This window comes from Prosopis cineraria, unplaced genomic scaffold, assembly GCF_029017545.1.
Source record: "Prosopis cineraria cultivar Desert tree isolate PC_DT_omini unplaced genomic scaffold, ASM2901754v1 PC10, whole genome shotgun sequence".
NCBI lineage: Eukaryota > Viridiplantae > Streptophyta > Magnoliopsida > Fabales > Fabaceae > Prosopis > Prosopis cineraria.
Window position 1 is genome coordinate 6,519,701 of NW_026555341.1, and position 26,556 is coordinate 6,546,256.

Genomic DNA, 26,556 nt, shown 5'->3' on the forward strand with positions numbered 1-26,556 from the left:
ATGTATTTACATTATTTACTTATTTTAATCTAAATATACTAAGCACTGCAGGAAAAACAATGACTATAATCATCGAAATTAATTAATTATATAATGAGGTGAGGTGAACGCTTTCATCACGCTCTTTCTTTTTGAAAATAATAATCATAATAATTTTGTTAGGCGATTTTTCTGTCAGGATTTCGAATTTTAATAGTTTTTGGCTAATACAATAAGAGGAGAAATCGTTTTCTTCATTTAACTTGTGAAAACCAGCCTCCCTCCTTCATCCGGTGCTGCGGATAACTTCGGATCACATCCCATTGAATTTCACCCTCCACGATTTTCCTCAACCTTCAAGCCTAAAAGGACCCTGACATGACTGCCCATTCTCCAACTTTACTTTGTTTCTTTTAAAGCAAGGCACACATGGAACTAATCACAATCTTACATTAAATGGGTCCATGACACGCAAAATACAATTTTTTTTTTTTTGGGCCAGCCACAAAATACAATCTATATGTATAAGACATTGTATTATTCACAAAACATATTACGTGTCTCAACTCAAAATTTGTACGTTCCCGTTCTAGTTAGGAAATATATAACTCAGAAAAATGTAACATGACAAGAGTTGTCTCTTCTTATTACAGGTTAATGTTAGGTTTAGTTTGGTATGTGAAAAAATCCTTTATGGAAAGAGAATGGGATGGAAAAAAAATAGACTCATGTATTTGGTACGCTATAAATTAATAATACATTTTCTAATCGTTAGTTAAGAGAATAAATTTTAAGCCAAACCCTTTTCTCATGCTAATTCCTATTCACGTTTTCTTTTTCTTTTTTAAATTTAGAATTTTAGATAATCCCTTAAGGCGTTTGAGGAGTTTTCTCTTTATGAGTAGTTGAATTTTTTTTAAAAAAATATATTTCAATAATTTTTAAGTATTAATAAAATTTAATTGTTATAATTGAAATATTGAACAAATTCACCTCACTCAAAAATTATAATTTTTAGGTAAGAAATTGATAGATTTAAACGGAGGGACATGGTTTGCATTTTAATTTGAAAAAATGACAGAAAAAATTATTTAAATTATATAAATGATATATTAATATCATGAAATAGTATAATTTTCATGAAATCTCATCAATTTTTTTGTCATTAGAGAATTAAAAAAATGATTAAATTATCCTCAAATAAAATAAAAATTTTTAGAGTTGCAAATGATTATTAAATTATTATGAATTTAGAAATAAAAGTTGTGAATTAAAAGTTACAAATTTTTAACACCAAATGTATATCAGGGCATGCATATGTGGAGTTGTGAATAACTATTAAATTATTATGAATTTAAAAATAAAAGTTGTTAATATAGAAATAAAAATTATAAATAAAAAATTGTGAATTTTTAACACATAATATATATATATATATATCTCAAGATCTGTAAATACAGAGTTGTGAGTGATTATTGAATTATTGTAAATTTAAAAATAAAAGTTATTAATATAAGAATAAAAATTATAAATTTTTAACACCTAATACATATCAGAAACTACAAATCAAAACTTACAAATATCTATGAAACTATTGTGAATTTATAAATAAAAATTATTAATATATGAATAAAAATTATGAATAAAAAATAATAAATTTTTTAATATAAATAAAGAGTAAAAGTTTCATTTGCTATAACTTTTTAATGATAGAAACATCCTTAAACTTTAAAAAAAATTATGTTATTTTATGAAATCAATTCATCATTTACATAATTAAAATAAATTTTTCTGTCATTTTTCGTTTTAATTTTTATTTTTAATAATCACCGTCGGGCAGTCTGCGTCCAAATAAAACATTTAAAAAGGGCTGAAAAAACGAAGAGTACTCTGCTCCACCCGGTATAAAGGACAGCATCGCCAAGATCTTGCGCAGCCTCCTGCTTGAAAGAAATTGAAGAGAAGAAGCAGATCCCATCTCGCTCGCAGGAGATGGGCTTCCCAGCTCACGGCTCCTCCGGTGACAAGCCCTTCAAGTTCCTGATTTACGGCCGCACCGGCTGGATTGGCGGTCTCCTCGGCAAACTCTGCCAAGCTCAGGGCATCGACTTCGAATACGGCTCCGGCCGCCTTGAGAATCGCTCTTCTTTGGAAGCAGACATCGCTCACGTGAAGCCCACTCACGTGTTCAACGCTGCTGGAGTTACAGGGCGCCCGAATGTGGACTGGTGCGAATCTCACAAAGTTGAGACCATCAGGACCAACGTGGTGGGCACTCTGACCTTGGCCGATGTGTGCAGGGAGAGAGGTCTCATCCTCATCAACTATGCCACTGGCTGCATCTTCGAGTACGACTCCGATCACCTCATCGGATCCGGCATCGGCTTCAAGGAAGAGGACACTCCCAATTTCATCGGATCCTTCTATTCCAAGACCAAGGCCATGGTAAGTTTATTTTTGCATCAATTTCTTCCTCCGTTCAATAATTAAACTCGCTTCGGTCCCTCTAGCCTTGATGAGAATGTAGTAGACTAAAATTACGTACAAAAATTCGAATGGATGTGATTTATATATCTTCTTTTTTTAGATAAATGTGATTTATATACGAGCTTTTGAAAGTTTCATATGTAATTCATTGCAATGAAATTGAGTACCTTAACTTAAGCTGAGTGTCATTCATCAGTAATTGCTTTAACATTTGTTAAGCTGTGTCGTTGTAAATCTCTGGATTTCTGTCTCAATTATGTGCCGTTGGCAACACATTTGGTGCATAAATGCCAAAAAAAAAAAAAAATCACCCTGGACATGACTGGAATTGTTTACAGTAATAGATCTGGACTCGTGACGTCTCGATTTCCTTTCGGCCCTTTATTTCTTCTGATATCTTACAGTTACGGACTCCGTTTTTTTTTTAATGATAAATAAATAAAATAACACAAGTCACATTTGCTGCTTAGCGACTGTTGGTATTATTAGTGGGCCCAAATCTCCACCTGCGAAGCTAGTTTTTTATGAAGTTCTTGGTCTCCCGAGATCAGATCTCGCATGAATGATTGAATTGAAATGCTATAAACCGTGCCATCGTCGAAATTATTGCTAAACATAGTTTAAGTATGCTAGATTGATGAACACATTAGAAGTAGAGTATTATTGGAGGATCTAGTTTCAGGGTTATCATATAAATGAGCACTAGGAGCGTATTGTCTTTAAAACATTCAGATTGAATCTAGATAATCTAAATTTACAGCTTTTCAACGGTTGTTTTTTAAAATAAAAAGTTACTTTTTTGAAAAACTGACAACTAAGAAATTGTTTTTATAATAAATTCTGTGTCCATCGAAATAATTTTTTTAAAAAAAATTAAAGTAAGAAGTTATAAATATAGATCATCTAGATTAGATCTAAACAGTCTAAAGTGGATGAAACTAGTTCCTATTATTGGCTAAGCACATTCTATCTTGAGAGGTGGATTAAGTCAATGAGAAATAACGACGTGGACATGTGATGTACCTACCTCCCAGGTGTCACATGTCCATGCATATCTCAGTGGATTAGTCTACCTGTTTTCATCCACCGAGGGTACTTCAGAGTTTTGGGTACGACCTATTTACTAGTCAGTTGACAGTTATTCACAAGCCAGCCTATGCAAGTGGTGGACCCAAGACCCTGTGTTAGGCGGGTAGAAGAGCAAGGTTGAAATTAGGGTCAAAACATTAAAGCCAATGGGGTTAACAACGGTAAAACTTACATGCCTTACATGCAATATTTTCAGAAGTGAGTGGGGGCAAGTGTCCGCCCTCATTAGCAAGTAGGTCTGCCACTATGACAGCGAGACATGGCGTGTTGAAGATTTTCTGGACCTTTAACTTCTAATTGGTTAGAAGTTAAATGACAAAATCTTACATATAACCCTTTTAGCTCAGCCATATTTGCTGAATTTGCCTGTTGTTTGTTTCAGGTGGAAGATCTGCTCGGGAACTATGAGAACGTCTGTACCTTGCGCGTCAGAATGCCTATCTCATCAGATCTAGCTAACCCTCGCAATTTCGTCACAAAGATCACTCGATATGAGAAGGTAGTGAACATTCCAAATTCAATGACTATATTGGATGAACTGCTTCCCATTTCCTTGGAAATGGCAAAGAGAAATCTCACTGGCATCTGGAATTTCACAAACCCTGGAGTGGTAAGCCACAATGAAATCTTGGAGATGTACAGAGATTATGTCGACCCGAACTTTGCTTGGAAGAACTTTACCCTTGAGGAGCAGGCTAAGGTAATAGTTGCCCCCAGGAGCAACAATGAGCTTGATACGGCTAAGCTGAAGAAAGAATTCCCTGAACTCTTGCCTATCAAGGAATCCCTCATTAAGTATGTTTTCCAGCCAAATCAGAAGGTTAAGGCTTGAAGCATGTAGGTTTTCATTGTTACCCCTGCTGCTGTTGCACTAAATTGCTTGTATGGACGCTGTTTTCTGTAATCTCAGGTGTCCCTCTTCATTAGCATGCATCGCAAGTGCATTTATTCTGTTGGATTTCTTGTATTTGTATTGACTTTATGGTGAATAAATTAGTTGCAGCTTATTTATGCTTAATTATGCTTTAATTGTTTGTCTTTGAAGATATTTAAATGCCACATTTTCACTGCGAACATTAAGCCCTTTTATGATAGCAAGCATGATGCAATATAGGCGGCTGAGCTTGTTACAGCGATCAATAATCATAACTACGGAGTTGATGACTGCGTGCCGCAAAACGTAAACATGCTCGGAAATGGTAAAATAGACGTTTGCTAAGGGCATATGCGTATAATCAACCAAGTGTTGCTTTTAGAGGTTGAGATCTTTTATTAATTATTATCAAAAACTAACTCTGTAAAAAAATTAAAATATTTTTAATTAAATTTTATTTTAATAAAATAGTTACTAATTTTTAAATTAATTTTGTTTTTTTATATTTATTTCTATTTAATAGAATATTTTATCTTAAATTAAATGTAAAATAATTTATTTAATAGAGGCACTTTTAAAAAAAATAAGACAATGATTATATTTTAAAAAAATTAAAAATATCTTACATTTTTTAACATTCAATCTTAAAAAATGACTCATATTTTGTAATGGAGGGAGTAATTTTGAAATACATATATCTTGTAATATATCTTATTCTCTACTCTTTCTATATTTACTCTTATTTAATAGAGTATTTTATTTTAAATTAAATATAAAATAATTTATGTATCATGGATATTTAAAAAACACACATTAATTATATTTTAAAATATTAAAAATATCTTATATTTTTAAACATTCAATCCTTCAAAAAATACATTACATTTTTAAACAGAGATATTAACTAGATATCAAAAGAGGTAAAATTTACCTGCATCCTATCCATTATACAGTCTAAAAAAATAAGATGGTTTTATTTATTACTTATAAATTATAAATAATAGGACTTGTTAGAGTTTTTATATTGATTTTTATTTTATCATGTATATTATTAAATTAATATATACTCAATGTGATCCAAATTGTAACACATTTTTTTCAACCAAGCTTGATCTAAACTTGGTATTTTTCAAATTATTTGTCTAAATTTATCTTTGTATTGATTAATGTGTGTACAAGAAATATAATTTGACTCAATATTTCTTCTCACCATTTTTGATGAAGTAAGGAAATAAATACTTTTTAATAAATCAAAAGTTTAAGTAAGTTAAGTCTTAGACACTCAATAAGCATAGAATGTCTTTTGACTCGAAATATACTTATAAAAATATTTATAAATTATTTTTTAACAAAAATTTTATATCGATAATGAAATTTGAATTATGACTTCGTGAATTATAATCTAAATACTTGTAAACTGAACGAACATTTTCTGACAAAATATTCACTTTTATTAGCATGTAAAAGATGGTTGAAGGTGTCTTGCAATTTGCACCATGGTACTTTTTTGGGTGATGCTATATTAATATATTGTTATCGATATTAACCATGTTATTAAAGATTGGGCTTGTCAGAAGACAGTGGGCCCACTTACTGCTTAGCAGATCCGGGCCTTGAACTACAGCTGCCGGTATGAAGAGTATTTTAAGCATCTCATGTCGACCTCGTGCTGTGTGGACAGCGGGCCCCCCCTTACTAACCGCACAAGATTAACAACTAATCATATGATATTGATTCATGTATGATTAGTGCTGGGTTTCTGTGAATGACGAGTTGGAATTTGTTGCCAGAAAAAAAAAAATTAAAACCGGAGACGAGTTGGAACAATTTGTTAATCTTTGATTGACCATGGATCTCATTTAACGAGATTAAAATTACATAGATATGTGTGTTTATTTATGGTATTAGTCAATTGGAGAAAGAGTCAGCAGCAAGTGCGAGATACATCTGAATCCTGTCCCGTAATTCATAATTTAATAAAGAGAAAAAGAAAGAAAGAAAGAAGGAAGGAAAGAAGTTACATGGGCACAATGGAGAGAGAGGCTTACGGCCGAAACAGATTTTAGGGTGAAATCGCATGTAAAGTTTTGGACAAACCGAACAGATCTCGTGAATTTCAAATAACGAGTAGAGGGAACACACCGTGGGTGTGGATGCTCCTTGTCCTTGTAAACTTGATCCATTTTTGCAACAGTTATGATAATTATCTTGGGACAGCTTCTGCATTTAGTGTTTTAAAATCCAATTATTGTGCGGTTTTTCTTTTAATCCCTAAGAAACATATGACATCGCGAAAAGGCTACATAATCTCCCTTGTTGTTTCAACGAGTCCTATGAAATATTTAATCATCACATGAGAAATCTAAACAGGGTGGTATCTTTGGCAAATGACAGCAAAAGAATTTGAAATTTTAAAATATTATATAATTGTATAAAGACACCGAACGAAGCACCACATATCTCCTCCTTTACACGTCACAGTTGCCCTGCTTGCTTAACACAACTCACAGTACTTGACCTATCTATTACGTTATTCTCCTCACATGCTACGACTCATCTCTAACAAGTAGTTTTCAATTTTTACCTCTCATGTATTCATTTCTGGATCTGTCCCCTGTCGAATTGTCTTAGGTAAAAATAACGCGTCTAATCGTTCTCAGAATTAGAGCTTTGTTGACGAAACATAGGAAGCCTAGTTTGTGTCGAAAGAATAGCGTGTTGGCACCACTCGGAGCACCCAATATGTTTTTGCTCCATTATTGATAACAACCAAACTCATTGGTGGAGCCTCACCAAAATCCAAATGCTTATGCGCTCTGTTATCCGTGGCAATAGTTATTCCATAAATCAACTCTTCAGCTTTGCAAATGTAGCTTTACAGAAGGGTTCACCATCACATGGGGCAGGGGGCAGCTTGGCTCAAGTGGAGTCATTGGACCCCACGGAGAGTCGTTGTGAATGTAACACGCGCGTGTGGAGTGCGGCCCCTTGCGGGGCCCACCACCATGACCAGTCTCTTCTCCACAGATCATTTACATGCTCCATCTTTTCTCTCTCTGTTTTTTTTTCCCCAACTTTTTTGTCTAAGTCATTTATATGTTTTATTTTTTTAATCACTTCTAACTAACTCAAAATAATAATAAAAATTTAAAAATTTATTTTTTATTTTGTCTCAATTAAAAAAATTTAAAATATGAATTTTTTAAAAAATTAAAATAATATACTTCTTTTTAGAATTATACATTAAAGATTAAAAAAAAGCCAAAATAACTTATATAAAAAATCAAAATTTTTTAAAGTATAACTAATAAAAAGAATGGAGGGAGTATATCGCATGAATTTTTATTTTTTAAAAAAATCAAAATACTTTTTGGTCACACACGGATCTATTTATATAGAAAGAGATAAATAATTAAATATATAAAGTGATGAACTACAATCACAGGTCACGGCACATCCTCACCACCACTTCGTCAACCTCTCTCTCACCTTATTTACAAGCTGCGTTCCCTATTCCCCCAAAAATACAAAATCAGTTAGTGGAAGGTGGGCCAGACCACCACTCACTTTCACACGTGTCGGCCTATCCATCCACGTGCTTGAAGCCCAAAAAGCCTCCGTAGTCCGTACTCTTCTCTCCCTCCCCACGTGTGCCTCATCCTCACTCCTATTTCTCTTTTAATAAACTTCTCACGGATCCTGCTTCTTTCCTTTCTTCTTTCCTTGCTCTCCCCTGTAATGAATACCAGACCAGTAGTTGAACATTGATTGCAGAAAGTGTACGCAAAGCCCAGTAGCCTACTTCGCTTATCACTGCAACTGCATTTCAAACGTGTGTTTCTGGGTTGTGTACCAAATCCTCTATAGAAAACAAAAGGTCAAAAACACACAATAATATCGCTTAAGCTGCTCCGACGTCAAAATTGCTGGCTCCATTCATTGAAAGTTCCAAGTACAAACGACAGTAAAATAAAGAGAAAAGGCTTCCCATGTCATTTATTATTCTTTCTATTTCAACAGCTTTTCAGTTAGTGGAAGCCAGTCCCCTTGATTGATTTGAAGCTTACGCTTGTTTATTCGCTGACCGCCCCATCAACTGCAACTCTTGCTTATCGTAAATCTCCAATGAAAAATCCCTCAGCATCTGGGCCTTGCTGCCGCCGCTACTACTACCGCCCGTCGCCCCGCTACAACTAACGCTCGGTGCCATCGTCGATTTCTTCGCCGCCGTTGGCCCCACCATGCTCGTACTCACCGCCGCTGAGTTGGACGAATTATTGCATCCCACTGGCGAGACTTCCATGCCGCTCGAGGTATTTGTTATTGCTGCCACCAGAGATGATACGGGTCTGGCTGACACATTCAATACAGGCGTCACCGTCGGCGACAAAGTCCATATCTGAGGTGGTTGGTTTGACGATCCCGTACTTCCACCCGCTGGCGTCGCCGCCGCCGCCGCAGGAGGGATCATCCAAAAGGCGTTCGCCGGGATCATCATATTAGTGTTGCCCACTGCCCACAGAGGCACTAGGCCGTGCGGGAGAGCCGATTGAACCGGGGCCAAACCGGACGATTGTGAAACGGCTTCACTCACGTCCACAAACTCGCTATTCGACGGCCTTTTCCGCTTCTTCCTGAGTTCGGAGTCCGGATTGCTGTTGGCGCTAGACGTTGTGGGAATCTTTAGAGTTCCCCCAACGGAGACAGCGATGGCTGGGACGGTGCCGGAGCCGGTGGCCTCGATGATAGCCTGCTCCGCGCGTTCGAGGAGCCACCGAACGGTCTCGCCATCAGATTTATGACCTAACTCCCGAGTCAGCTGGAAGATCCGAGCCGCGCAAGTGGCGGGTATTCGGATCCTACGTCCGCGGCCTTCCACCTTCGTGTGACGGTCCTTGGCTGAGGAGCGTCTCGCCGTGGAGACCGGCATGGACATGGGCATAGTCAGGGGCATTTGCATCTGCATCGCGACAGGAACGACTCCAATCGGAGCAGACGAGGAAGGCTGCGTCTTTTGTTCTTGGTCTGACGGCGTATCCGAATCAAGGGGCTCCTCCTTCAACGGCAAGACCTGGAAAGCCATGGGATCGTCCGAGACGGGCCCCTTCGAAGGTCCATTGTTCCTGTCGGTGTTGATGGCCGCGGGATCCCCGGCGCTGGTGCTGAGGTCGGAAGTTCCGCCATCGTCGTCTTGATCCATGTCATGCTCCTGAGACGACGTCATTTGAAGAAATCGGAAAGAGAATGGAGAAAACAAACAACGATCAGAGAAATCACAGAGATATAGGGAAGGAGCCTGGAAAATGGAAATTGAATTGCTGGGAACACGAGTAAGTCCAATAAAACAGAGTCCGAGGGTATGAGTAAAATGGCAGAGAAGTGAGCAACGAAGGATGGGGCCTTGGGGGCTTTCCAAGTGGGGAAATTTTCCTTTTATTTTTCCCTCTTGCTTTTATTTTTAATTTTAATTTCTTATTGGGGTGATAACAATGCAAAGTTTCTGCGAAACCTCAACGATCCAACGGTGATGATTAGATCGAATTAGTTAGGGGATCACCAGAAGATGCCACATGTTCGGTCCTACTTGGTGGCCATCCCGATTTGTCCTCCATCCCATTCTGGGGACCACTGGGGAATGGTGGGGACGGGTGGTCTCATTTCTACACCAATAGGTCCAGAGGCTGACGTCAGGAGGACCTAAAATAGTTCTCTCATTGATTTAATAAATGGTTTTTATTGGCTGGCACCACCAATATATGGTGGTCCACGCACACTAGAAAAGTGTGAATATTTTTAAAAGGTGACAGGAGTATGCTTCTGTTTCCTTTTACATATATACATATATATTTCTTTTTTTAAATCCAGCTTCAGCTCACAGATAAGAACTCATTGGAGCGTGGTTTATAAGTTATAATAAAGTTTAGATTAGCTAAATCTATTGTCCAAAAAGGATACACCCTAAATCCTATTGACAAAAGGAAATGACTAGGGAAGTCTTGGGCCGTGAATCATAATTCCTATGGAATGATATGCCTCATTCTGGAGGTATCGTCATTTTAATACTTCATTTATGGTTTTGGCAAATCATCCCTATTTTATCAAGTTCTAATTTCCAAGAGCAAATAGGGTTTCAGTGTGCCATTATCGGATATACCAGCGACAAGATTTGACCTCATACTTCAAATCAGTATATACGGTCTACTAATTAAATCTCAATTTGATCAAATGGAAGTATAGTTATATGGGCTCTTTAAACATTATTTTAAAGTTTAATTTTTAGAGAGGCATATGAAAAAACATTACTTACGACAAAATAACTCTTTAAATAATTTTTAAATTTTTTGAGAGATTAATCTCATGACTCGATTGTAAGAATATTTTGGACAATCAAAAAAGTATATACAGTCTACTATAAAATTTAAATATTTTTATTTTAAGCCGGCTAATTTTTTTTAAATTCCTTTTTACTTTCTTTCTCACTTGAATATAGGATAAAAGTATAAATTTAATCATAAATTATTTTTTAAGAATTATTGGTTAGCTTGTATAATGAGATGGTGTTAAAAAAGGGGACGGGAGAATTTTAGGTGGGGACCCTTGATTCAATATAATAAAAAAGAAGACTCCAGAATTTTTAAAATTTTACTAAAAGATACATACAGAATTTCTTTTAAATTTGTGATGAAAATGGCAACACTGTCCTCATTTAATTAAACAACATAGACAACATATTTGTTTTGATATGATATATTATTCATTTACTTACAGAATATTATTAATTATTTAACACCACTTATTTATAACCTTAGTTTCACTTGATTTCACTCCAAATATTAGTTTTATTATAAGACGATTTGTTTGTTTTCATGCTATATGTTATTTTTTTATTTAAGGAATGTTATCTGTTTCCTTACTTCATTTTTTATGACCCTTGAAACAAAATTAAGTGAAAATAGGACTATAAACAATTAAATTAAGGAAATGAATAAGATTCCGTAAGTAAATAAACAACATATAATATGAGAACGAACATATTGTTTATGTTGTTCATTTAAATTAGGGTAATTTCATCATTTCTGTTACAAAGTTTAAAAAAAATTATGTATGATTTCTTCAGTGAAATTTCAAAAATTACGAGATCCTCTTTTTTATTATGTTTAGTCAGCGATCCCTCATTAAAATTTTTCAAAAAAAATTTAGTTATAACTCAGTATCTAAAGTTTTACTTGACTTAGTTATAACTTAGTTCTTAAACTTTGACTCGTTATAACTCAGTTTTTAAAGTTCCAACTCAATTATAAATCAATCTTTAAACTTTGCTTCTTGCAAATTAGTCCCTGAAATTTTAACCTTTTAAAAAATAAAATTATAAAGATTAAAAATATTTTAAAACTTACTATGAATATTTTAAATTATTAAACCTTTTTAATCTTTATAGATATTATATATATTAAAAATTTAAAATAATTTTAATCTTTATAATTTTATTTTCAAGAGATTGAAATTTCAGAAATTAAATTACAACAATCAAAATTTAAGAACTTATTTATAACCAAGTTAAAACGTAAGAAATTGAGTTATGATGGTCAAAATTTAAAAATTAAATTATAATTAAATTAAAATTATAAGAATTAAATGATTAATTTTTTTTAAAAAAAATCAATTACAAGAACATGTGCAACCTTCCATCCATTGTTGCTAACGTCCGTTAACTCAAGTTTGTAGGGTCCACATTCCCCACTTCGTTTTTCCATCAGCGACTGAGCTCTTCAACTTCATCTTCTAATAATAGATGCAGTGCAGTTCAATAAAACAGAAATCTCAATCCTTCTATCACTCCCCTCTCACCTCAAATCGTCAATTGGAGCAATCCCTAGCTTTCTGCGCCAAATCCTACATTCTGATCATTAAGTACACTCTCCCTCAACCGCCGATGCCATCAGCTGAAGTCAATTTGGGTTCGCCGCGTATTGTGTGGGTTACACTAAGAATGAAGAGCTTCGATGCGAGAGGAAGCTTGCATGGTCGAAGTCGTCGTCGGCGTTGGAGGATCAGAACAGCGTCGTGCATAAGCTTGCCAGCGTGGCTTCTGCAATAATCAAATTGTTGCTCGAGGCTTGATTTGATGATAGCTTTGTGATATGTAACTCTGTTTCTTCCCCTTTGTAGTACTTTAGATGGTAGTTCTAGTAACAATGGAAGGATGTTCTTTTATAATTGGTGTTTATTATAGTTATGGCTGAAGACGATCAAGACTAAACAGGATGGCGGTGCCAAGAGGGAGGCCAATGAAGGGTGGGTGTTACACTTCTGAGAAGAGGAAGACACCCCTTGGCGCCTAGCTGTGAGGTCCAAGCTTAGGTAGAAGAAGATGGAGCAATGGAAGGGAGCTAGACTGCCGCCTGCACAAGAGGATGATTCCAGTGTCGTTTCAGACGGCGTTGGGGAGTGTAAGGACAGCCCATAGAGAAGATGAAATTGATCGTGGAGTGATTGGAGGAGGAGATGAGGCCAAAGATGGTGGAATCGCAGAGTTTGAAGAGCTAAGATTGAAGATAAGGTTAGAGAAAGAAGATGAAATCCAAGGGGGCGGAGAGAGAGAGTTAAAATAAACGACCGTCTGTGAAAAATGAACGGGAAGTTCTAGATGTACCATTTTTTATAATTGATAATTTTTTCTACACCATTTTATAATATAGGCTAGCCATTAAAAAAAATACATAACTACATTTGTACCTTTATTCTTGAATTTATATGTTTAATTTTTCCTTTTAAAAAATTTAAAATTAATGGAATTGACATGTCTTGTAATAGTTACTGCAGATTAAAGCAAAGAGTTATCACAAATACCGTTAACTCGCAACTCGTCATGCTTCATCTCAACAAAATTTAACAAATAAATAGCTTTATCAGACGCCAGTATACAATTCTTCCGTGCCAAGTGCTAATGTGCTATATTAGACATGACAATTAATTTTTTACACTAAGACTTATAAAAATAGTTTTAAAATCGACCTGTGATACAGCAGCATACAAATGCAATACATCGACAAAACATTTGCTCAACTTACCATCATCTCTAGTTTATGAAAAGGCTTGCATTTAAGTGATGCTCCCCTGAAACTAGCTGAATTTGATAACAAATCATGTTTTACATTACCAACACTATTGAAAAACAAATTAATTTGAACAACTGGCACAATTATTTGAAGCAAGGACATCGAAAAGGGGGGTGGAATTTTTGAATTTTCAACATTTGCGACAACGACAACCAATCGCCTTCCCTCCGAACACGTAAACGTAACTAACAAGGACACAAGCACAGATACCAATCAGAGCATTTCACGTTCTGTGTGTTTCAGTATCAGTGACCATTGGCAGTCACACAATTTCCAGCTGGGGCCTTGCCGATCACACTAGTTTTGGTTGCATAGAACCTCCGGTACATGGAATCTACTTCAGTGAGATAGAAGGTGCCTGGAGATAGAAGGCTAGAGTCCTTGCTCGTCACAAAGCCCTTGGCACCATACCTATGTTCCATTAGCTTCAGAGTTTCAATGAACTTCTCTGGAATAAACTGCATCAAACCATGCACTTATCAAAAGTTTATTCAATTGTATGGCCAGGAAGCGCGACTCTGGTTTAAGCATACAACAACAACAACAACAACAAGCCTTTATCCCACTAGGTGGGGTCGGCTACATGGATTGCAAGACGCCATTGTACTCTATCATTTATTAAGCTTTTAGAAATATTATTAATTAAGAGATCACGTTCAACAACTTCCAAGAGTGTTCTCTTAGGCCTTCCTCTACCTCTCTTAATCGGACTTAAAGTTATATGTTCCACTCTTCTCACTGGTGCCTCCCTTGGTCTTCTTTGTACATGCCCAAACCATCTCAACCGATTTTCTACCATTTTTTCTCAATAGGTGCCACCCTCACTTTTTCACGTATGTGCTCATTTCGAATTTTATCTTTACGTGTATGTCCGCACATCCATCGTAACATTCTCATCTCTGCTACTCCAACTTTATGCTCTTGCTGTCCCGTTAGAGCCCAGCATTCACTACTATATAACATTGCCGGTCTGATAGCAGTACGATCAAACTTTCCTTTAAGTTTATTAGGCACCTTACGGTCACAAATAACTCCTTTAGCTTTTCTCCAATTAAACCACCCAGCTTGAATTCTATGTGAAATATCTCCACTGATTTCGCCATCATTTTGAATAATGGCTCCCAAATATCTAAACTTTTCCACTTGAGGTATAATTTGATCTCCCAATTTCACTTCCAAATTATTTTCGAATAGTCCTTTACCAAATTTACAATATAAATATTCCGTCTTACTTCTACTCAGACGAAAACCTTTCGACTCCAATGTCCTCCTCCATAACTCAAGTTTGCAATTAACCTCTTCTCTTGTCTCTGCTATAAGAACTATATCATCCGCGAAGAGCATACATTTCGGGATTTCCTCTTGAATATGTTCCGTCAAAACATTTAAAATCAAGTTGAACAAATAAGGACTCAGAGATGATCCCTGATGTAGTCCAATCTTTATAGGAAAATCCTTTGTTTGACCACTAGGCGTTCTTATACTAGTTTTTACCCCCTCATACATATCTTGTATGGCTTTAATATAAGCAATCCGTACTCCCTTTTTTTCCAACGCTTTCCAAAGCACTTCTCTTGGTATACGGTCATAAGCTTTTTCCAAATCAATAAAAACCATGTGTAAATCTTTATCTTTACAACGATACTTTTCCATTAATCCCCTTAGTAGATAAATTGCCTCTGTAGTTGATCTACCTGGCATAAAACCAAATTGATTCTCAGAAATACTTGTCTCCAATCTCAACCTGTGCTCAATTACTTTCTCCCACAATTTCATTGTGTGGCTCATGAGTTTAATCCCTCTATAGTTAGTACAATTCTGAATATCTCCTTTATTTTTATAAATAGGAATTAATGTACTTCTCCTCCACTCATCAGGCATTTTCTTGGACCGTAAAATCACATTAAATAACTTAGTTAACCATCTCACCCCTTCTTCACCTAAACATTTCCACGCTTCGATAGATATACAATCAGGTCCGTTAGCTCTACCATTTGCCATTTTCTTAAGAGCTTCCTTTACCTCCTTATCACGTATTTTTCGATAGAATGACAAATTTTGTTCTCCTTCACCAGTTACTAAATCCTCCAAGTTACTAGATGAATCCTCTCCATCATTGAAAAGTTTAGAAAAATAAGTCTCCCATCTATTTTTAATTTCATCATCTGTAACTAAAATTCTTCCCTCTTCATCCTTAATACACCTTACCTGTTCTAGATCTCTTGATTTTCTTTCCCTACTCTTGGCAATCTTATAAATATTTTGCTCTCCTTCCTTCGTCTCAAGGTTCTTATAAAATTCTTCAAAAGCTTTGGAACGAGCTTCACCCACAGCTCTCTTAGTTTCCTTCTTAGCCATACGGTACCTCTTCCAATTTTCTTCATTGTTACACAAATGTATGGCTTTAAAACAGTTCTTCTTATACTTGATTTTGTCCTGTACACTATTATTCCACCACCAAGACTCCTTATCTCTCGGACCAGAACCTTTCGATTCTCCCAAAACTACTTTTGCAACCTCCCGTATCTTTTTAGCCATATCCTCCCATATGATGTTAGCACTTCCCTGAGAATCCCAAATTCCTTTATCCAAAAGATTTCGCTTGAAAATATCTTGCTTCTCACCTTTTAATTGCCACCACCTAATCTTTGGTGTTACTACTTGTCGACGTTTTTGGATTTTACTCATAATACACACATCAAGGACTAGGACCCTATGTTGTGTCGTTACAGCATCTCCAGGGATCACCTTACAATTTTTACAAAGTTTTCTATCTGTGTTCCTAACCAAAAGAAAATCAATCTGCGACCTTGAGGCTCCACTTTTGTAAGTGATGAGATGCTCATCTCTCTTCTTGAAACAAGTGTTGGCAATCTTAAAATCATACGCCAATGAGAAATCAAGAAGAGTTTGCCCTTCATTGTTTTGCTCTCCAAAACCAAAACCACCATGCACCCTCGCATACTGACCAGCTTCCCTCCCGACATGCCCATTAAAGTCTCCTCCAATAAAAATCTTTTCACTCTGTGGTATGTGTCGAATCAACCCCTCCAGATCCTCCCAAAATAATTCCTTAAGACTGGCTTCTGTCCCGACTTGCGGCGCATAAGCGCTAACAATATTAACAGTCTCACGTCCAATTATCATTTTTAAAGAAATAATTCTGTCTCCAATTCTGCTAACTTCTACAACGTTCTTCTTCCACTCATTATCTATAATGATGCCTACTCCATTGCGTGCACTTACTTTTCCTGTATACCAAAGTTTGAAACCTTGAATATCCTTAGCTCCTTCTCCACGCCATTTTGTTTCTTGCAAGCAAAGGATATTGATTTTCCTTTGAATCATAACCCCTACAACCTCTACAGATTTACAATTTAATGTCCCAACATTCCAAGGTTTAAGCATCTTGCTCAAAATTAGAGCAATAGCCCAGAAAGGTAAGTCTGATCAAGTCAAAACCGTTTATTCTCCTCGCATTGACATGTGCTAGTGTCAATCCTCAAGCTACACTTCTTGGGCATTTACACATCTTCATTTTAGTATTGTTTAAAAAAAAATCTTCAAGAGCTTGTATCTCTGTCAACCTTATCTGATGCTCTGATTGCTTTCCTACGTCATTTTTTTTTTTGAATAAAACTTCCTACGTCAATTTTAAACCTATCAAGCACACAAATTCGAAATAATTTCATATTTGAACAGGCTTTTGAAAATCAGTACCTCATGTCTTGACTTCAATTTTCCGTCAACATTCATCACTTTAGCAATGTTCGATAAGCTGAATGGATGTTGACCATCATGTAATCGCAAAGAGAACATTGTGGCAGTTAGGCCACTTCCATATGAGAAGAGTATCACCCGGTTGTTTGCCTGAAAATTATAAACATTATCAGAAAGCGTGCACTTTTGAAGTGAGCAAGCCTTGTATTTGATACATTTAATAACCGAAGCATTTACCAATGTGCTATGTTTGTTGTGAATGAGGGATGCAAATGCCGCATAAAGAGAAGCAGTGTACATGTTGCCAACTTGTTTGGGTATCAAAGTAGTAGGTTGGACTTTTGCATCATACAGCGGCTTTGCAACTTGTTGGGATGCCTGCAAATCAAGAATATTGAACATCATGAGCAGCAAGTCTAAAAATCTTCAATTGCTAAGAATTTTATACATGTTCGGTAACTGAAAAAACTAGCTTCCCAAATTGTGGTGCTCTGCCTGACCTTTTCAAGATCTCGGCTTTGGTAGCTTTCATCACCAGATAATGTTAAAAAAGGCTCCAGCTTTTCTTTAGCAACCTCATCCGCAGAGCTGCAATTGATATCAATGTTCAAACACCCAAGCACGAGACAAAAATAAATTGAAAGAGTTTTCCAGACGAAATAAAGCAAACCTGGGATTTTTCAGGTAGTCGTTGAACACCAAACGAGCAAAACTTTTTTGTACAAGCTGCAGTAGTTCAAAGTATTAAAGTGTCACACTGATATATTAAACAGATACCCATTAATTATGGTAGATATAATTAAAAAATGAAAAATTAAGATGCTAAATAATGTATTCTTAAGTACCACAGAGACTTGCATGTTTCCCCCTTCTTATTCTATTATGGCCTGGGAATCTGGGACCCTAATAATCTAACCTACCTTGTTATAAGGAGAGTGAAATACAACGTAGTCAGCATCAGAAATAAAAAATTGTTTCCCCTGAAATTTCTCATATCTGCAAAAAGTAAAATGGTAAAGCACGTAAACATTACTTGGAAATCAAGAGTACATGAAAACTGAATTAAAAATACACAATGTCACAATTAACGTACTTGTGACAGAAATGTTTATAGCAAGAATCAAGAGCCATTAGGTAACATGTTTGAGAAAGCTTCCCATCAACAACCTACACCATGTAAATTAGATGGACAGGCTGCAGGTGGAAACCAAAAAACTAAAAAAACCTTCAAATATTATCCTATCTCGCACAATATATTCTCAAGACCAAACTAGTGCTACAAGGATGCTAGAAAAGTGCTCGGACATAAATTGTAAAGGGATTGAGAAGCTTACTGGATATTCACTAGCAAGATTAGGCTTGTAAAAGTCATATACATGAGACATATGACTTCCCCTCAATTTGCTTTCAAAAGCAATAGGCGCATCAGGACCAATTAGCATGGCAATAGCAGCAGCTCCACCAGTAGGCCGAGCAGGCCCTTCAGCATAGACCTGAGAAAGAACACATGCATAAGATTGTACTCAATAAGAATTATGAAACCTGGAACCCACATCTTCGAGGTCTGACTTTGTAAATGCTCTGGGTCTTGTATTCAGAAGGGAGTACGAAACATGTTTACAGTTATATTATATAGTCTAAATGCCAAGTGAAAATGAGAAGTGACCTCACCGCACTGTCAGTGCAGACAACAAGTCCATAGCGTCCATCCCATGAACTGCTTTCCACCCAGTTTACACAATTGAACAAAGCAGCAGTTCCTCCATAGCATGCATTTGTGGAATCAACACCCTCAATGTCAGAATTTCCATATTTCTGTTTGTTTCCAACAAGTAAATGAGTATTCCATTAAAATGCTGTGATTGTGGATGGATGGTAATAAAAGCAAGCATAAAAGTGCACCAATTCCAACTGATCAATAACAAGACACACACACTTAAAAAGTATCTGAGACAGTTAAATTTAGAAGTGTACTTTCAACCATTCTTATTGAAAGCAATTACTGAGAATTTATCTGAGACACACAAATTTAATGACACTGCAAATTTAAGACAAGCAATTTCAGAAGGAAAAAAAAGAAGAAGAAGCATTTATTATAATCTAGTCATAGACCCAAGATGAAAATCTAGCCAGCAATTTTCAACTTTAGCAGTGTGCTCTGCTGGGAATACGCAATAATGAATCTCAATGGCTTTTAAACCAACATTAAATACTTCAAACTGAAATGGATACCTTTCGACTTGAGTAAATACATATACAAATTGGTTAAGGTTCTAAACCACCATCTCATGGCAAATGAAATAAATTATACTCTAGGAAATTACTTTTAATCAGGAGAATATAGCCTTGCAGTTGAAAATGGAAACGTACCTCAAAGATCTGCATCAAGAAGGTCTTAATGGACTTGCTCTTGTCTATCACAGTCTCGCTGCCTACTTCCAGGCGACCAATTTGTTTGGGATCAATCTCATAATTCTCAAGAAGGGATGTTACCACTGTCAAACTGAAAATGAAAAAGTTGAGCTTATAGAATGAAACTAGGAAAGATAACCACCTTCATAGAAGTTAGGAAGGAATATATTTAAATTCATAATGTGCAGCAATGGTTCATTATTATTGCTTCTAGAAGTTCCCCCATTATTTACAAAGCCCTACAATGTCATAACTCATACAAATTGAAGATAACTGATTCAATACAGGGGAAGGCTAAAATGTTTCAGGATTAGATCTTCCCATCTTCCTGTCAACTTCAACAACATGGCTTTGCAACCAAATCAAGGAAAATTGATTTGGTTTTATAACATTAGATTAGGCATGCCCTGATATTTGAATTCCCATTATTCTGTTCTTTACATTAGCCGAGATTGAAGCTTGTAAATATTCAATGATAGCTTTCCTTAGTATTTTGAACGATGCACAAAATTATCTTTTACTAAGTGTTTCAGTATTCACTGCTATTGAGCTGAAAAATCAGAGATTATTAAATCGAAAATAATAACCTCATTGAGATGACATCTTCCAACTCTGTACAAAATGCCATGCAATCTTGTCCCAGCCCGATGGTATACTTCCCTTTACTGGCACCATCATGAGCCTCCAATGCTTCCTGCATGCATAATGTGAAAAAAATGAAAGCATTACTTGAACGGAAAGATTTGCAACCTCAACTTAAAGAACAATCAAATAGAAAATAAATCAAGGACCAGATACATATTGCCGAGGATGCATTAAGAGCATGGTTTGACTTGAAAGAAAATAACTCAGAGATGACCAATGGGAGTGTGCCGCCTTATTTTTTAACCCCTTTCTCGCAGTAAATGAAGGAAGCCTTAGAAGTTAGAAATAGTCATTTGAACAATAATTTAAAGTGATTTCCTGATTATCCCATGGAAAGCTGGGTTTAAAGAGAATGTTATTGGTCGCTTGTCTCCTATGGATACTTTGTAACCTTTCTTATTGGGGGGAAAAATCACAGAGAGAGAGAGAGAGAGAGAGAGAGAGAGAGAGAGAACGTTATACGGATTTCCCCCTTTTTCTCAAGTGATGATTTCATGAAAATTTCCCACTAATTATTAAGGGCCAGTCCTTTTCACATATATAGAAACTTCACACAATACTCACCAGGCAAAATTAAAACAGGGAATTACATCACAGGCATTCCATCTCAACTTATAACAAGCCCTTTAAGTTTTCTTTTCTTTTGTTTTTTTTTTTCCAACCAACCACCAATTTAATGGTCATTATCTCACAAATGCAAATGACAACTTCCGGCCACATGGTGAGCTTTCGAGAAGAATAATATCCCCAAATGTACGGAAGAAAATTAAATCGATTCAATCCCTCACAGCAAAACCGTAAAGCAGCTGCAGAAGAGGTAACCGTAACAGAATTCTGATCCAAAATGGTAAACAACTATAAGAAGCAAAGGCTTTGGAGGCAGGGAGAACATGGATCTTCTTTGCATTCAAATGCAAAATAGCTTCTAAACTGTAAGCTTCAGCATCTTCAATAATTTTAAATGTTCTTATGGCCCATGTACTGTTTTTCCCAAATAATTTACACAACATAGAACGGATGACAAAATTCCCCCGAGCCCTTTCATGCACGGAAACTCATTTTCTACTGATTTTCTCATTGATGAAACCCGATCAGCACTACTTACCTCGCGGCAAAAAAAAAAAAAAACAACTCACTGTCACTGGTTTTGGCATTACTCGAGATTTCCAACCAAAAAGGCACAGGAAGAGGAACGAAAAGAAGACCGAAAATGAAAAAATGACCTGCTGAACGAATGTGGGAGGGAAGTAGATGTCGAGGGCGAGAATCCCAACATTCTTAGCCATTTGTGCAAACTTGGGATTGGCAAGCAACGGTTCGAGAGATCTCCAACGAAAATAGCGCCACTCTTTGTATGGGTTCGCAGCTGCGCGAAGAGAAGCTTATGTGAGAGAGGGGGGGGGGTGAGAGGCTGGGTAATGTTTGAGCCTGTGCGTGGAGTGCCGAGGGATCTCACATGCAGGTGCTGTAGTATATATGTGTATATATAAATGCAGAAGCAGCCACACCACCAAGCTCCCCCACCCCCACAACGTCTAAAACGAAGTCTTCGTGAGCTTTCGCTTTACGACAGCCTCAGAGCCCCCTTCTCCTATCGAGTTTTTACCCTTTTTTCGTTCCTTGCTCTCTTTCCTTCTTTCTTTTTTCCTTTTTGTTTTTAATTCGTTCCATTTATTGATAAACAGATTTGACAGTCAAAAAAAAAAAAAATTGCATCCCCTTATTCATAGGTTTGAGTCGGTGATGCATCGTTGCATGCTTCATGTTTTTCTCTTTTTCTAAAAATAAAAAAATAAAGCTATCCAAGAGGAAAACATTTTGCTCTTTTCATATGCCGCTTTTTTTAATGAGGTGAGGATTTTATATTTATTATTGATATATAGAAAAATAAAAAAACTAATGCTTGTAAAATTTCGTTATGAATACATTTTGAGCTTTCCTATCCCCTACTCATTTGTTTTAAAAAAAATATTTTGAAAAATTTTAAATTTCAGAATTTTAAATTCTTCAAAAAAAAAAACAAAAAGAAAGTTATCATATTTTTTATGGACTTTAAGCAAAATAAAATTGAAAAAAAAAAAGGCGGGACCTTTAATAATTCAAGCTCTACTGGAAAGGTTCATAATTATTACGAGTAAGCAAAATATGCTAGGTCCTTTTTTTTCCCTCATCAGGTATTTAATCTTATATATTTAATATATTTTTATTTAATTAAATCAAAGCATGTAAATTTTAATATGTTAATAATAATAACAACAAGAGTTTGTTATAAGATAAATAATTTATAAAAAATTCATATATATTAATTTAATTAAAAAATTAAATACATAAGATTAAATATATAAATTTTTCCCTCTTCCCATATTAAGTGAACTAAATGGACCATCCACTTTAACATTATACCAACAGGGTTACTGCCAGCGGCCAACGAATTTGGTAAAATTTTCCTGATGACTGCAGAAAAAAGTAAGTGGAATCTTTAAATTTTATACAAATCTCAAAAAAAAAAAACAAAGAAATACACATATATATTGATACTGCAAGTTTTCTGTCTACGTGTGCACAGAAAACTTCCATTTATAATATATACGCAGAACTAGAAAGTGACATCTAAATCAAAGATGCATATTTTCATGTGCTCTTTGTGGTCCCTGCACTCACGCATTATATCACGAATTTTGAGCCTAGAGAGCAGAGCATACTGAGAGACTGAATTTACTGAGAAAAATAATAGTAAAAGCTGGAATCTTTTCTGACATGTTAAAGTTGGCCCTGGCTCCCTCTATCATTTGTCTATTCGCACTTTTCCGGTTCATGCCTCGTGCTTTCGGTTCCCCCCCCCCCCCCCCCCTTGTTTGGTTAAAGCAAACAAGAAGAGGAGAGATCGAGGTGAAGTAAAATTCGAAGTGCAAGAAAACTAAAAACGTGGAATTGAATGGGAGAATGGACATGACACTTGGAGTTCAAGTGTTGGGTAGATGATTACGTGAAGTAGCCGATCTCGTAGCTTCCTAAAATGTCTTCATTAACACTCGGATTGGGTAAAAATATAGACAAACTCTCTCGAGGATTATTTGTGTAACTTCATTTTGAAGAATCAGTTTTTGTTGGTCGTTTTTTCTAGTGTTCTCTCCACCCTATCTTTCTTATACTTTTTTCTTGGTCATACTTTTACTTCTTTTCCATTTATTTGCTTGGGTTCTAATGTAATAAATTAATTGTTGACTTTTCAGTAAGGTGGGGCGAAGTATATGACGATGGAAGTTGAAAATTCGCTAAGTGCAAATTAATCTAATTCCACTTGCAGTCTTGCACGCACCCAACCCATCCTTGTCTGTATCTTCTAGAGGTGTTCATGAGACAGGATGAGACCGGGATACCCCTGTTCCGTATCTCGTTTTGAAAAAAAATCGGGACTGAATTTTAGTCCCATTTTTCGTCCCATCCTGAAAGTCGTTCCATCCCGTTAAGAGTCGGGACAGGACTGAGATAAGATCGGGACGTCCCGCCGTCCCAATAAATGAAATAATATCGAAAAAAGATCTAAATAATAATGTTCATTAAAATTTTAAATTATATAATTTATTAAGTTTAAAATCAAAATAACACAAGTACATAAATAATAATAATTTAAAATTAATTATTGAATTATATTAATCACAACTACATATTATAATAAAAAATACAAGTGATCTTTATGTTATAAGATTAGCAACAACAGGCAAGTCAAACACAACATCAAATAATTGTTCTTCTACTTTAGTGAAGATGTACTAAGTTAATTACTCTTTTAAAAATAAGCAAGAAATATGTTATGAATAAAAGTTATTAAATATATAGATATAAGAATAAATGATATTAATATAATTTATATATTATAAAAAAGATATCGTCATGTTTACTCCATGTCATTAAAATTATCAATATAAAAACACTTTAGTTTTAAATAAGAATTGTAAGTATTAAAATTATAATTGATATAATTAATATAAGTATAAATTATATTAATATAATTAATATATTTAAAATAAAAAATAATATATATAATATTCGGGAGGGGACGGGACGTTCTGATGGTAATCTCATGTCCCGTCCTGTTCCGAACCTCTTTCCTGTCCCGTCCCATAAAGTCTCATCTCGATTATTTTTGGATCGGGACAAGACTCGTCTCGATATAATTGAGACGATACCGGATTAATCGAGACGAGTTTAGATTAAACACCCCTAGTATCTTCCATACCTATCAGCACCACAAGCGCATTTTTGTACGTACACACAAGCTAAGTTTTAAATTATGCACACATGCAAGTGATGAGGCGCGCGCGCGTACACAATCAAATTCACGTGGAGTTGCGTTGAGCCGTCCTCTGTTCAATGATCAATGGACCAATTATTCCACACAAAAAAAAAGGTAAATGGACCAGAATAAGCGGGGATGAGTTTGTAATGATTTTTGGGTATCCCAGTGTGAACCCTATGCGCCTGCCAAGGCGGAAGAATGTATCCATCAACAAACACAAGGCGAGCTGAAGTTTGAAATAAGAGAAAATAATTCAACGCAAAATCTTAAAACTTGAATTTATAAGTCATTTTATTTAATGAATTCAATTCCACCCCATACAGGGTTTTGCACATCAAAGTCTATTATATGAATAATTTTTTTTTTTAATATATACAAATGTGATGTAGAGTGAAAGCGCAAGATATGGTAAGGGCCACGCGGTTCACATTGGGAATAATGAAGGAAGAAAGGAGCAAAGGGAAGCATAAAATAATATACCCAATTCAATGGAAGTTCTGCAATGGATAATGTTATTATTTGGCCTCACGTTTCGCGCGCGATGGGAATATAGATTATGAACTACTAACTGGGAACTGATATCCCATATCCTGTTGCTGCGCGAGATTCATCTTCTTATTTATAAATTCAATCCCTCTACTTCACTATTAATTAACGTAATAAAAATATCTCCAGGCAGGGCATATATATACATATATATCGGAAGATTCAGTTAAAATAACAGCATATTGGAATTGATTTTTTCCAACTAATGAACGTTCAAAGCCACCAAAAACAAAAAATGCTATCGCAATTGGATTCGTTGGAGCTTTCGGCCCTTAAATTGGATTCATGGGAATTCAAATTTTTAATGCCTTGAATTAAGTCAATCGTTCAATCGATCCTATGAAGTGCGTAGTTTAAAAAAGGGGGGAAATGAAGAAGAAAATTGAAGACTGGCATGGAAAATGATTTAATTTTTCAAATACATTAAGTTAACGTGGCAGGTGCACCTCCTAAAATTATTTTGGGAAAGATGTTAATTATTTTTAACTAGAGTTTATCTTTGATCTTCAAACTTTATATAAAATGTCATTTTAATCTCTTATTTTTTTAAGTATATTTTCAATCCTTTAACTTTAATATTATTAATTTAACTGATTATTTTTTGTGTCAATCATTATTACTTTTAAAAAATTAAATTAAATTAATTAATATTTAAGTATCTTTTGTTAATATTTAAATTTTAATGTAAAAAATTTTGTTGATGAGACTAATAATGCTATAATTAAATGATTAAACAAGACACTTTATAAAATTAAAATAAAATCTTATATAAAGTTAAGAGAGATGGACTTTAATCATGGCTGCTTTTCATGAACAAATTAAAATGTTTTTGGAACACTACTTGACAAAAAACATTTAATAGAGTCGAGGATGGATACTTCTTTGTGGGGTATTTAATCTTCTTCTTAATTAGTTGCAATAAAAGTCCTCCTAATTATATTAATTGTCGGTCATGTAAGACCTAACCTCACACGCACACTGTACGGTTCCCCTTGTTTATGAGAAAGAAGCAACAATGATAGCATTTTTGTACGCTTGTCGGTCCAAGGTGGCAGGTAGATGATTCGTGTTTAACACTAAACAAAATTTAATTTTTGGTTTTTTATGACGAATTCATAAAAGAAGCTCACCCCATCGATAAAACACCTCTCCGGGCTCTTCCCAAGGGAGTAACCAGATTTTAAAGCCATGCCATGCACTAGTTGATTGGGGTGGAAAGTAGAGGAGGAAGATGATAATAATGAGTTAAATTAATAAATTTTAAATAAATAAACAAATAAGATTATAAAAATTTAATAAAGAGAATGTGTGAAATGAAAGTGTAAGAAAATTCAATTATAAACTTGTAACCTACTTTTTTCATTTAAAAATATAAAATATTTTTT

General features: G+C 35.3%; 3 protein-coding genes across 4 annotated transcripts; 1 reads left to right on the forward strand and 2 right to left on the reverse strand.

Moving 5' to 3' along the window:
- Positions 1 to 1,873: 1,873 nt before the first annotated feature.
- On the forward strand, positions 1,874 to 4,573 carry LOC129321606 (bifunctional dTDP-4-dehydrorhamnose 3,5-epimerase/dTDP-4-dehydrorhamnose reductase). The gene is made up of 2 exons (XM_054967437.1): positions 1,874 to 2,424; positions 3,938 to 4,573. Exons 1-2 carry the CDS (start codon positions 1,972 to 1,974, stop codon positions 4,385 to 4,387), a joined length of 903 nt encoding a protein of 300 aa, XP_054823412.1. The 5' UTR covers positions 1,874 to 1,971; the 3' UTR covers positions 4,388 to 4,573.
- A 3,245-nt stretch (positions 4,574 to 7,818) lies between these two features.
- Positions 7,819 to 9,864, reverse strand: LOC129284605 (transcription factor TCP9-like). Its single transcript, XM_054920131.1, has one exon. It carries the CDS (start codon positions 9,651 to 9,653, stop codon positions 8,493 to 8,495), a length of 1,161 nt encoding a protein of 386 aa, XP_054776106.1. The 5' UTR covers positions 9,654 to 9,864; the 3' UTR covers positions 7,819 to 8,492.
- A 3,607-nt stretch (positions 9,865 to 13,471) lies between these two features.
- LOC129322148 (hydroxymethylglutaryl-CoA synthase-like) lies at positions 13,472 to 21,923 on the reverse strand. Of its 2 annotated transcripts, XM_054968232.1 has the most exons (12): positions 21,549 to 21,922; positions 20,268 to 20,374; positions 19,639 to 19,771; positions 18,940 to 19,083; positions 18,603 to 18,761; positions 18,362 to 18,435; positions 18,189 to 18,264; positions 17,939 to 17,994; positions 17,769 to 17,856; positions 17,506 to 17,646; positions 17,269 to 17,418; positions 13,472 to 14,006 (listed from the first exon to the last, which is right to left on the reverse strand). In XM_054968232.1, exons 1-12 carry the CDS (start codon positions 21,609 to 21,611, stop codon positions 13,794 to 13,796), a joined length of 1,404 nt encoding a protein of 467 aa, XP_054824207.1. In that variant the 5' UTR covers positions 21,612 to 21,922; the 3' UTR covers positions 13,472 to 13,793. The 2 variants fall into 2 exon arrangements, with proteins under 2 accessions (XP_054824207.1, XP_054824208.1); XM_054968233.1 differs by lacking the exons at positions 18,189 to 18,264; positions 18,362 to 18,435 and having other exon boundaries at positions 21,549 to 21,923.
- Between the last annotated feature and the right edge of the window lie 4,633 nt (positions 21,924 to 26,556).